This window comes from Gopherus evgoodei, chromosome 10 (genome assembly GCF_007399415.2).
Source record: "Gopherus evgoodei ecotype Sinaloan lineage chromosome 10, rGopEvg1_v1.p, whole genome shotgun sequence".
Taxonomy (NCBI): Eukaryota; Metazoa; Chordata; order Testudines; family Testudinidae; genus Gopherus; species Gopherus evgoodei.
The window spans coordinates 83763975-83777330 of NC_044331.1; the positions used below are offsets into that span (position 1 = coordinate 83763975).

The following is a 13356-nucleotide window of genomic DNA, read 5'->3' on the forward strand; positions in this document are numbered from 1 at the left end:
CCTCTCTAGGCCAGGCCCTCTGATACTGGTAGCACCCTGTGGCAAGAGAAATAAAGGTCAAACACCAGCCTGTGCTTAATCGCTTCATTAATGGGTCTCCTCTCCTCTAAGCAGCTCCATCCCGTTTAGAAGCAGGACCAAACTTTATTTTCATGGCTGTCTTAGGCGCGGTCTAAGCTACCACGTACTTTGGTATAACTTGCATCGCTCAGAGGTGTGAAGAAGCCACCCCCTGAGCGGCGTGAGTTACAGCGACCTGAGCACCAGTGTGGACAGTGCTACCACTGCCTCTTGCCAAGGTGGTTTATTATGCGAACAGGAGAGCTCTCTCCCATCGGCATAGATGTGCTACAGCAGTGCAGCTGCATTGGTGCAGCTGTGCTGATGTAGCACTTCTCAGATAGCCCTTAGTGGCGGTACATGGACGTCAAAGGGCATGACCTTGCAGCTGAGCACATGGGGGTGCAACAGTCTCCAGGCAGTACTTGGGCATGTCTTTGGGTTTGGGCTTCTGGCCTTCCAGATAAGTGGGAGTGGTGGGGATGAAGTGTGGAAGCTGATAGCAGGCACCAGACTTAGGACCATTTATCCAGAGGCCCCTTAACCACACTGAGTGGCAGCAGGGGAGTTCATGTGTTTGTATTAGACATAAAACAATATCAGGGCCAGGATCTGGGAAACTTCATAATGACATTTCTAACTAATTTTAAGGTAGGAAGTAAGGCCAGAATCCTGCAAATGTAAGTGCCCGTATATGTGTTTTGCAGGGTCAAGGCCTGATTTTACCTTATCAAATGGCTTTTTAAAGGAGCCCCTGTATGGAGCAGTGTACTGAGCTGGGAGCCAGCCCTACACAGACTTAAGTGCATGCCTAGTTTTATTTGCACTCTAAGTGATCAAAGAACATTAGAGTCTTGATGTGGATGTTTATTATTCAGGTTTGACTCCATTCCTCAGTCAGCTGTAGTCCAAGCTCCCCGATCATTAGATTATTGTGGAGGGTGCCTGCTTTGTTTTTAAAAACTTTTTCTTTATTTGTTTTAAAAATTTTTAAAATGTCAAGCTGTCTGTAACTCAGAAAGTAGCATTTGCACCTGTTTGTAGATAATGACACAGCCTGTGATTGATTTTGCTGCTGCAGCATTGGGTAGTTCTTTCCCATTGCAGCAGGACTCGTAGCATGTGTTACCAATGGGAGTACTGGCACTTTGGAGGGGGAAAGTTGAAGTGTTCCAGGTTTGAAGTGAGTCATAGAGAAGCGATTGTTTTCCAAGTCACTTGGCAGTCAATTTCAGTAAAAAGTAACAGTAAAGTCTGCATGTTAATTTAGAAGCTATCATATTAATCTGAGTGGGAGTTTCTGCCAACTTTTTGGTTTTTAGTGGGGGGAGGAGGAGGCTATTTCTCCAAGTTTGGCATTAATGAAGAGAGGAAGATGTTTTCTGGTGTTATGCTAAACATCATTATTCCCGCAGTGCTCCAGGGAGCAACGCTGGCGAGTGATTAGAGATTGGAGCAATGATAAATCTAGCTCTCTGCTGTATTTTCTGTCACATCAGTCAAAACCTGAATGCTGTAAATCGACAAGAAGAGACTATGATTAAAACATCTGCTGGATATAGCTGTAATGGTTTTTCTCACTTCTGGCAAATATGAAACTGCATGGAAGGAAATTTAACTATACATACAAGTCTGGTCTCCTTTGTAAATTCTTTTTTTTATCTTGTTTACTTTGTGTAGACAACAAAGTGCTGGTTCAATACATATAGTTTTCTGAACTAAAAAGATACAAGGGACATTGCATTTTTCTCCCATTATCCCCTGCTCCCTCACAAAAAAACGGACTGCAATGTTAAGAAGCCTCAGTAAGCTGAAAAGACAGACTTTGTCCAGACACGTTAGAGGGCGTGGTACCTTCAAGTTAATGAGCATCTAAGTCTTGCTGCTTTTCCAGGAAAAAGTTTCATTAGCTAATATACAAAAACAACCCAATATCAATTCCGTGAAAAAAGCAATTGGAAAAAGCTCTGCTTGTAAACATAAAAGGTTTTGTATACCTCAGCCAGGATTTCTAGGAACAATTGAAGGGGGATTTTGTTGTCCCTACACAATTTTACTCCTATGTGCTAGTGCCAGTCATCATTTAGTATGGTTTTAGATGTTGCTTTGGGAAGCCAGGAGATGGAAAGCAATTTGACACAGAAGGCTCTGTATCTGCGTGAGCCAAATGGTAAATGTTCATCAGAGGCACTCACTGGGAAACAAATGGTATATTAACTGTGTCTTTGAGTCTTCATTAAATGCCACTTACTAGATCAAATGTAATAGTTCTTTCCCTATTAGAGTATCAAATGGGTCGGGGGGGGGGGTTAGGAGAAGAAACTGGTTGTTTTGCGGTGGGGGGAGGAAAGGGCAAGGCAGACATAGTAACAATTGATTTTATTGTGCATAGCTTTCTTTGTGCAATCCATTCTTGCTAAAGAGACCAGAAATACTGGTTCAGCTATCAAAAGCCAGCACTCATTCTGGGCAGGCTCCTGCCATCAGACCTGTGTCCTAGATCAAATGACAGGTTGGTCTTCTATTCAGACTGCCTGGCATGTAACAACTAAAAATATACCCCTTCTCTTTTTGAGGGACACATTCTTGTTTGTGGCCCAACTGGTTTTCCTAAAGCCTGTATTTAGTGGATCATGTGTGCACTAAAGCACTGGCATAAATATACATGGTTTTCGTCCCATATGGAGACTTTTGAATGTGCCTGAACAAAGTCACTGTTTCCAGGTGAACAGATTGCCTGTGAATACCAGGTCCCTCTTGAATCTCTGTTGATAGCCATGGCATTTCCTGCCTTTGCTTTCTCAGTAAAATCTACAGGTATTTGGAGTGGTATTTTCAATAGCTCAGATGCCTGGGGGAGGAAAACATCATATAATATATAACTAGCACATTGTTTAGATCATTTTAGTGGTGTAATAGACACATCAGACTATTCCACATCCCACTACCCCTATGATCTGTTGGTGACACGGATATTGAAGTAACACACAGTATCTGATATTTCCAATGGAATCTTTATCTTTTAATAACATTGATAAGCTGATAAAATGTTTGTTTTTTAATTTTTTTTTGTGGGGGAGGGTTGTTTTGGGGTTTATAAGTTTTTTAACATCAGTTTTAAGTGACCCCGATAATATGGGAAGATTGCCTGGCAGGATATGTCATCGGGGTGATGTGTTTGTGCCAGGCTGTGGTGACATGCTGAATGCCCTGGCACACTGCATGATGTAACATGCCAGTCCAACAACTCACTAAATCTGCAAGTGACAGTTCACAGCATTCTGGTGATGGTCAAAATTTTCCAAATTTTAAATTCTCAATGACCTATTTTTTGTCAAATTTCAAATTTTGATGGGGGAAAGCTCTGGGACAGTCTGTCTGATCTTAATGGTATCTTTGCTTTCCCTTATGGCTGATGGTTCATCTCAGTTTCTGTTGTCCCAGTTTAAAGGGACACAAGTTATTGTGACCATGTTCCAACCATGAGAATCTGGGAAACCTACAGATCGTGGCTTTCAGCTGTGTAGGCCTGTGGTTTTCTTTAAGTGAGGTTTCCCTTCTTTTTGTTATGTTTTGGGATAACTGGCAGATCATGAAGACATTAGAGTTGCTCTCAGTAGGTAATGAATAGGCAATGAACATACAGTGGAGACAAATCCAGCTTTCAGAACCAGACACCATGGTACACAATAACTCTGAGTGGTAATCTCCATTTTAGGGACATGTCTAGTATATGCAATGAATTCAATATGTTCCATGCATGTCATGTGAGCCAGACACTGAATTTAGAGAGGGTCAAAGATCTGTTCAAGCATTTCCACCTCTCAGTGCAGGATAATCTGCTTTAAACAAAGCCCTCAAAAATGTAGCTCCCTTTGCATCTCCATTGGCTAATCTTATTATAACTTGAGAAGTTAAGGCCCCAGATCAGCAAAACCCTTAGGTACTTGGTTAAGGACTTTGCTGCATTAGGACTTGAATCAGTAGAAGCTGACCACATAGTCAAGATACAAAATTGTTTTTCGTAGACTACATAATTGCTGCTTGAATTAACTCTTGAAAGGTACCATTGGCCTTGTATATGGATTGGTCTAATCCAGTCCTCTTCATCTACGGTCATGTGTTGTATTCACGGCATTAGTGTAGAAATTAAACCAACTTCTTCCTATTATATACGCACAATGCCAAATGATTCTCTTCTATAAGTCAGAAGAATCAATCTGTAGGCTTCCTGGGCTTCTGTATATCAATAGCAGATGGTGCCTTTATGCTAACATGAAGAATAAAAGCACAAAAGGAAACTGGAAGATTTAATTTCTGGGTGCATGTATCAAAAATACAGAGGAAGAACTGCATCACAGTATAGCCCTGTGCAGCAATGCAGACAGGTACATCAAGTAGAAAATTAATCTTTTATAATTCAGTCATCAAGGCAAGCTAGGGTGACCAGCTGTCCCAATTTTTATAGGGACAGTCCCAATTTTGGGGTCTTTTTCTTATATAGGCTCCTATTGCCACCCCACCCCCATCCCAATTTTTCACACTTGCTGGCTGGTCACCCTAAGGCAAGCTGTTCAGAATGTGGTGTGGATTTGTGTTAACTTTGGAAAATTGTGTGTTTAACAGGGAAATTTAAATTTAAATTGTGAAAATTTAAAGTTTAAATTTAAACTGTGTGTGTGTCTGTGTCAGTGTGTGTCTGAAACAACTGCTACTAGAAAAACAGCAGGTAAATGGTAAGATTTTGGCTAGTAAAACCTAATTAGTAAATTAATGTAGGATATATTTACTGCTGTGTTTGAGAAGCTGACTATAAAACAACAGTAGGTGCAATGGAACAGATGCTAGTTCAAATCTTAATGTGTTCCCCTACAATAATCAAATTTTCTCTCTTAACTCATAGGTAGATTTTGTTTTAGGTCCCAATCTAGAGAAATTTTAGCTCTATCAACAATTTTATGATATCATGCATTGGAGAACGCTAACTCCAGTAGACAATGCATGGAATACTCAGCATTCAGTCTAATACCAGCTGTGGAAACACAACATCAGTTATTAGAACTACACAAAATCCACTCAGTGAAATTGAAAATTCTCTCCATAATTCTTCAATGTTAAATCCTCTTGTGTGAGGAGAGCATGATAACTTGGTGTATGAGGAAAGAGATAAGGGAAGTAAGGGGACTGTCGTGTAGGGAGGAACAGTGCTGAAAGGTGAGTGAGATTTCCATACAAACCCAAGTAGGCGTTGAAAAGCAGACATTTTGGCATTTAAATTGTGACCATCAGATTTTTGTCAAATCTGAACTAGAAGCAGATCCCGCTAGTTTCTCAGTGAGATGCTGTATTTCTGCCATTCTGCCTCCACAGGATCTGATCCAAGTCAGTGGGAGCTGAGTAGGCTCATAGGTCTTCAGAGGAATCACGTGGCTGACACGTGTCTTGTTTTTAATTCAATATTTGAAGTGACTCATCCTGCTTGGCATTTTCACTGCTGAATTTTATATGTAGGAGTCCCAGTGCTTGATGTTTTGGCTGAGGCCCTGGTCGTGTCAACACACGTACTTAACTTCACTGCCATGAGGAGTCCCATTGACTTCAGTGAAGTGAAACGTGCATAAGCATCTCTAGGATCAGGCCCAAGAAAGAAGACCCTCCACCCCTATATAGCTCTTTGCATGTTGGCTGGATGTAATCCAAGCTAATGTTGCATGTGAAAATCAAATGGAGAGAGACTGCAGCTGAATGAAACAAATTTTGTCTCAGTGGACATTTTAGAGTCTCAAATTGTTGTAGAGGAAATGCTTTCCTAATAACTTTTCATTGATTCATAGACTATTTCTCTCACCACTGTGATTCAACTGGCAGGATTTGACTTATCAGGGAGGGTCTGATCCAGAGCCCTGTGAGGGAGATGAAAAGATGAAATGCCTCAGCATCATAATGAATATAGTGAATGCCAGAGCAAAGATCTGAAACAGGGAATCTCCCACTCTTTTTGGTACTGAAAAGACTGAAGGAGAGAGAGCCACCCAACAGCCTCCATCTGGAACTTTGACCACCAAGAACAGCCTCCTCCCTGCCATATGGGACAGGTGGTGTGGCCCATCCTTGTACTTCTGTGGCTCATTCACTCTGGTAGGGGAATAGGGGGATCCATAGCAATCGTTAGATAAAAACATGACTACATTTTTATATATAGGCTACTTACTCTATTCTTCTGAATGAGCAGGGACATTGTTGCTTTTATTACATCAGCATAGCTTATTACAATGTAATTTTTTATTCTCGAACACTTCAATATCAGATAAGACAATATTATCCAAAACCAATAATGAGCAAGTAAAACAGCTTCAGTTCCCCCCACTCTGAGTCCTATCATCAGTGTTACCCTTCTTCTTCCAGATCCACCACTCCCGTTCCCAACCACAGCTGTCCTGTGTTCCTGACAGCCGCAATTGCAGCGTCTCTTCTCTGGCAGGAGGGGAGGGCGAGGGAGTGATGCTATACTGGACGGACAACAATACCACTTCCTAAGCTTGCTAATGGGATGCTTTGATCCTCGCCACTAGCAAATTAGCACATCTTGTCTGGAAGATGATTGATCCAGATCTCAAAAGCCAGGGCCTGCTGCCTAACACTTTGCTGCTAGATGCTGGGATTTCTAGAGCTGATGTGGAAGCCATGAATGTTGCTTCGGTAGCTACTCAACCACTGGCACTTTAGGAGTTAACCTGGGCTGGTTTCCCGGCTGGCTGGCTAGTGAATGCACTGCCACTGGCCACCAGGGCAGTTGTTGGCTCCAACCTTATTACTTCACTTCACATTTGTATTTCCAATTGATTGATTGATTGATTGAGGGGGCAGGCTTTTCTTTGTCACTAGGTCTGCATGGAACATTTTTTTAAGATAAGTCTCCCTGAACAAGTTTATATGCAATCATGGGTTACATGGTTGATTTACATCAAAACATTTGCAACTTCCAGAACTTGTGTGTGCCTACTTGGACACACAAGTTCTGTTGCTTTGCTGGGATGGACTCTCTGCAGAGGGTGAAATTCACCCCTGACAGAGAGGCCAGGTCCAGGTTCCAGAATCACTTGAATCCTGCTTTCACCCAAACAGCATTGTGAGTTGTGTGCACACCTCTCAATTGTCCCTAGTTTTGAGGACTGTCACTCATTTTAGTCCCAATGTTACCACATTCCACACATGTAAATAAAAAATGAGGAGACACCACATCAGAAATAGAGCCATGAATCAGAAGCTCTAGAAAGAGAGGCCTTGACACTAAAGGAAGCAGCTGTTTCCTGCGTGAGCAGTGTTGTGTGTCCCCTTTGCTTTGGGCCTTTAAGCATAAGATCTTAAGAACGGTCATACTGGGGCAAACCAAAGGTCCACCTAGCCCAGTATCGTGTCTTCCGACGGTGGCCAGTGCCAGGTGCCCCATAGGAAATTAATAGAACAGGGAATCAAGTGATCCATCCCCTGTTGCCCAATCCGAGCTTCTGACAGTTTGGGCCTTTGTCACACCTTGCCTCCCAGATTTGGCCAGTAGCAGGTTGAGAACTGTTCTTTGTCTGACCCGCCCTGGAAATTGGCAGCATGACCTAGAGAGAGAAAATTTGAATCTCTGTCCAAGGAAGGAGAAGGGGCCGTGGAGGTTTGTCAGCTGCTGAAGTGAACATTCTCCTTGTGAAGTGAGGGGGAATTATGTCATGGAGGGGGTGGAAGGCATAGGACTAGGCCTGTCTTCCTCCCACTTTGAGTGTTGGTCATTCCTTTGCCTTTTCCAAGCAGGTCCAAGGTTCATAGATTTGAAAGGCAGAAAAGTCCATTGCGATCATCTAGTCTGACCTCCGCAGCTGGTCACAGATTGCACCCTTTGGTTCCTGCAGCGAGCCTACTAGTGCGAACACTGCACAAGCCAGCTAGTGACAAGCGGGACGTGGTGGCATCCTTTTGCAAACTCAAGTCCTGTGCTGTAGAACAAGATTTGCTGCAAAGTGGTTGTGCTCTTGTTTGTTTTAACTGCCTTGCTTCTAATGAAGCAGTCCTTTGTTGCAGGAATTATGTTCATATTCTCCCTGCTTATCGACATTGTATAAACCTCTGGTATCTGCATCTTATCTCAGAACACAACCCAGACAATACCACCAGGATATTAATGTTTGCATGGCGCCTCTGAATTCCCTTACTCTTCTCTGCTTTTCTTACTGGGTCTGTGAAAAGAGAGGCTGACAATACATCCCGTTTTGACCGAGACAGTTCCTTTTTTAAGCCCTGTCCTGGCCATCCCAATGGTTTTTGGCAAACATGAGCGTTTGTCCCATTTGTTCTTGGCCAACTTGATCAGCTGACAAGAGTAAACGGGACAAATGCCCATTTTTGTCAAAAAAGTGGGGTGTCGTGCGGTGGGGGGGGGAGATGAGCAGAGATGTCAGCCCCATGTGGAGTAGGGAGGAGGAGGGCAGGGCTCTGACAGTGGCGGGGGTGCCCATGGAAGAATTTAGAGGAGACTCTCTCTGGGAATCCTTGCTGCGTTTCTGGGCCCTGTTGTGGGGTTTTCTGTTGAGGGAGATGGTTTGATGCTAGGTGACCTGGTTTGTCCCTCTGTGCCTGGCAGACTGGGTCACGGTGTAACGTGATGCCTCTTGCGCCCGTTTGATTGGTGGGATTTTCTGAAGCAGTTTGGCTTTTTGTCAATGAATGTTTCTTCTTTTCTCTCTCTCTCTCTCTCTCTCTCTCTCTAAGCTAATGACCAAGCACCCTGGCAAACGCCTGGGATGTGGCCCTGAAGGGGAGCGGGACATCAAGGAACATGCCTTCTTCCGATATATCGATTGGGAGAAACTCGAGCGCAAAGAGGTTCAACCTCCGTTCAAGCCAAAGGCTGTAAGTTTGATTGTATTAAAGTGTCTATCTCTCTCTTCCTCCCCCACCCCCACACACACTTTCTCTCACCCCCCCCCCCCGCGCTCATACACAAGCATATGTGCAGATGCTACTTTCCTTGCCCACTCGAACGTATCCCACACTTTATATATTTAGGAGATCCCACGCCCATAACGCTGGCACATGTCTAACAACCATCCTAAGAGACTAAATCATTCAGCCTAGCGGGGCCCCTCATCTTGTCTTCAGAGTACAGAAGTAGAAAGCCTGTGTGTGTTGGCTCAGGGATCTTATTGCATTGCAACACCTCTCAATTCGTTAGCACCTGGGTCACTCTCTCCTGTTCTCCCTCTGAAGCTGAAAATGTCTCTTTCTAAACTGCCTCTTAACATCTACCTCGGGAACATATGCTAAGTCTGAACTGATAATGAAGCAGCAATTCACTCACCGGCTGCTACCCCAGGTGAAGCCCAGGAAGTGTGGAGCTTGAATTGTGTATGAGCATTAGCAGAAAGCCAGAGGAGAATCCTTGGGATAAAGAGTATCAGAGTTTCTTGCATTGTTTCTGTATTTCTTCCTGCTGGACTTTGCTAGCTGAGGGGCAGGTTATAGGTATTTCTGGGGGATGGGAGGAATGTGCAGTATATATTGCTAGATATGGGCTCTAAACTCTGAGATGTGGGTCTGCCAATGGTCTGTAGTCTGTTTAGCTACCGTGGGTGAGAGGAATCAGTACTTTGACAGCATGTGGCTGGCACTGAGAGGCAGTTTGAGCAGCCAGTAATGTAGCGTGCGTTTCAGTCTGTATAACACCTTGCTTGAGGCATATGAGTCAGAAATCAGAGGAGAAAGGAGACATTTAGAATAACAAAATAGGGTTCCGTGCCCGATGTGAGAGGAAGGATGGCCCAATAGGTAGAGCGCTATCCTAGCTCTTGGGGGACCTGCCGTGGTGTTCCTGTAGGACCTCTCTGCCTCAGTTCTCCACCATACAACGTGGGTCATAGCAATGCCCTGCCTCAAAAGAGTTCTGCGAAGATAAATACCTGAAAGATTGTGACGGGCTCAAACACTACAGTGACGAGGAACACATCAGTATAGGAGAGAGAGATGGATCTCCTGCTCCTCTGTCCTTTTCTGCAACGACCATATGGCAATAATTACTCATAGGCCGTCCCATGTGGTGTCGAGAAGCTAACGGCATAACAGCCCTATTACAATCTACTTCCTGGAGTCTCCAGCTTTGTCCTTAGGTTGCTCACTTCTTTGTGTGTGTCTGTGTGTGTGTGTGTGTGTGTGTGTCCTGTTCCTCACTTGTCTGTCATTTTCTGGGTCAGATACCTGCACTCTGCGTGATCCCATAGACCCAAAGTTAAAGTTGATTCACAGGATTTGTGTTTAGGAACCTCAGGTTGAGCTGGAAGGAAGCTCCATCTGGTCGTGAGTCCGTCCCCCTGCATTATGGCAGAAGTGATTCAATTATCCCTGACCCACTCCTGATAAATGTGCATCTGGGTCCGACTCTCTCAAGTAAAGGAGGATCCCAAAGTCCTTTGTTCCATCCCAGTTTCAAAAGCTTTCCCTATATTTAGCCCCAATTTTCCTCACTGCAGCTTAAGGCCATGTTTATTTTTCTGTCCTCCGAGATGGAGGATGATAAATCTTTGCTCTGTTAGTAACATCCCAGCAGTATCTGTATGCAGCTGTCCTAGCTCTTCTTAGTAGTTTTGCCCCATGTCCTGACCCTTCTCTCTCAGGTCTTATTCTCCGAACATTTTATTATTCTTGCTCATTGTACCTTTCCCTGTATCCTGATCTCATCACTGCTGCTTCCTTCATGGGGCCAGTTTCCTGTAATGAAATACCCAGACTTACTCCAAGAACTGGTTCCCTCTGAGGATACTCATTCGCTATTAACAGCACATGGAATGCATGGAGCATGTGCCTGTAGGAGACGATTTAGCATTACATTTCTGAGGTTAAACACCAATCTTTTCTAGCAGCCTCTTCCCTTTTAAAGCCCTTTGCCTTACAGTTCAGAATGGAGAAATTGTCCAGCTGGTGGGCAAAGTTAGCACCACCCCAGCTGCGTGACGACTTCCTATTTGCCACACTCATTACCTTATGCAGTGTTGCCAAGACTCCTGTTAGGGCACAGGAGTGGTCCCTGGGAAATCGGATTCTGTTCCCAACTCTGCCACAACCCCCATGTGACCAGGGGCACCTGTCTGCATCTGCAGAACTGGGATAATGATACTTATATTCCTCCTTGTGCTCATTTGTTCTGAGTCTCCCAGTCCCACATGGATCCTGTGGACCCCACCAAGCCCCGGAAGGACTCTGGCTTTCCACCATGTGCTCGAACATGATTGTGTTTAAATTACTATTATATATTTACAAAGAACTCCAGCTTACTGAAGTCTTGTCTGGGAATGAAGGAACTCTGCTGTCCTAAGGAATTCAGGCACATATGACCCAAGATCTGCTGCTGTGGGATTTGCACTCTGACCATATTCCCAGATAAATAAATGCCCCATTCCTCACAACTGCAAACATATTGGACATTTTGAGACTCAAGGGAGCAGTTGACACCTGGGTGAGGATTATCCGTGAAGTCTGAACTGCTGCCTTGTGCACCATGGCTCAAAGGGGAGGAAGCTGTAGGTCATACCCTGTGTGGGAAGAGAATTCCTTGCTGCTGTCACAGCCCTGGTAAAGCTTCCCATTCTAGACACTTGCCAGGCAGCTGGACCTATGTGCTTTTGAACTTGCCTTGGTTTGGCTAGGCTCTGGCATCATCTGTCTTTGGCCTCCATGGCACACTTCCTGAGCACGAACTCCATCTGCTCCCCTTCACTGAACCTCACTGTCCAGCTGCCAGGACCTGTGCTGACCTCCCAAAACATCCCCGTAGCACCGGCCCGCTCTTCCCCAGAGCTCCAACTGTGTGTTCATCATTCACTTCTTCAAGAACGTGTGAGAGTTGAAGCACGTAACATGCAACCTAACGAGCTCCAAAACCTGTCTCTTTACATAGCACAAGAACTAACAGATCCAGACAAAACAATAAAACGCTCACACTCCCTTCCCTGCCTCAGTTCCCTCACCACTCTGGACTGTTCTTGGGGCTGAAGTGGGAGTCCACTAGCATGTCCAGGATCCTCCCCCTTCTCCTCCTGCACAGCCTTGCTTTCTGCTTCTGCCTCTGCTCATCTCCCTCTCTCTTTAAAACAGCTGGGGGGAGTCCTTCTTTCATAAAGATGCAGTCCCCTTTGTCAGGTGCCTCTCCCCCAGTCAGCCCCGTCAGGTGTTCAGAGTGCCCCACCAGCTCATTCAGTTGCATGATTACTACCCACCGGGGTGAGCTGTTTTTCTAGTCTGGCTGCCTTCTTTGTCCAAGGGTGCTTCCATTTGAATAGAAGACTATCAAGGTTAACAACCCTGCATTACTAGCCTTGTGTCAGCACCCCTTGGATGGTATCCCTAGGTGGGAGTAAAAAGACAGCAGAAAGGCAGACTAGCCTCACAATCAAAATGGAGTTTGCAGTTTGATAGAGATATAACAAAAAGTTCATAATTTCAGACTGGAATTCATAAGTTGTACATAGATTCCCCAAATCATCACAGCTAGCGAATCACTTCGGGTCAGCTGTAAAGCCAGACCCTTATTTGCATGCTCAGAACAGGAGATATTTGTGTAAATTATGTTAATATTCAAAAATGAAAACCCATGTGGGGCTGCAAACTCGAGGAGAGGTGAGGATGATGTCATGTATTTTAATACGTGTCTGGAAATTGCAGCATCTAGCACAGGGCCCAGGAATCTCAGAGACTGACTTTCATTTGGCAGTGATCCATTTTTCCTGAAATTTAACTGCTAGTTTTCCCCATCTGTGCTCATTTTCTAACCAGACCTGCTTCTTCCTCTCCTGCCATTTACCAGTTCGTTCCTGAGCCAGATGTCCTGTTACTGTTTCTGCCACATGTTGCGTCTTTTTGTTTGTTTGTTTTTAATGCAAAAAGTTGAATTCTGTCAAAAATGCTCAATGTGTTTGTTTTTAAAATGTTCAAATTGTGTCCTGTGTAAATATCTTATTTCTTTAAAATTCCCTTTGAACATGGACCTTGGAGTGGAGCATGGTAAGCTATTGTCAGTTGTTTCTCATCTAACAGCTTGCTGTGGGAAATATTTTAACATTTGATAGGAAAGGGAGATTAGTATTAAAGCAGGTTCAGTAGATTTTTGGATTAGTGAGGATTAAGATGACTCAGGTACCTGCTGATGGTTTATATTTCAACAGCCATGCATCTGTGTTGAAAAAATACATATTCGTTTAATGCCATCTGCCAAAAGGAAATCAAAGGAAAGGAACACTTCTTTAAAAAATGGTGCAGTCTGGT

At 44.2% G+C, this 13356-nt stretch overlaps 1 protein-coding gene across 5 annotated transcripts in view; it reads left to right on the forward strand.

The window, feature by feature from the left end:
* The window catches only part of PRKCB (protein kinase C beta), a 254791-nt gene that overhangs the window by 215392 nt on the left and 26043 nt on the right, over positions 1 to 13356 (forward strand). For all 5 annotated transcript variants that reach the window (XR_004002305.1, XR_004002306.1, XM_030577510.1 and 2 more), the window contains one exon: positions 8815 to 8955. Coding sequence is in view for 3 of the 5 variants with exons in the window: in XM_030577510.1 (XP_030433370.1) it covers positions 8815 to 8955 (141 nt within the window). In the remaining 2 variants the exon portion in view is untranslated. The remainder of the gene's footprint in view (positions 1 to 8814; positions 8956 to 13356) is intronic.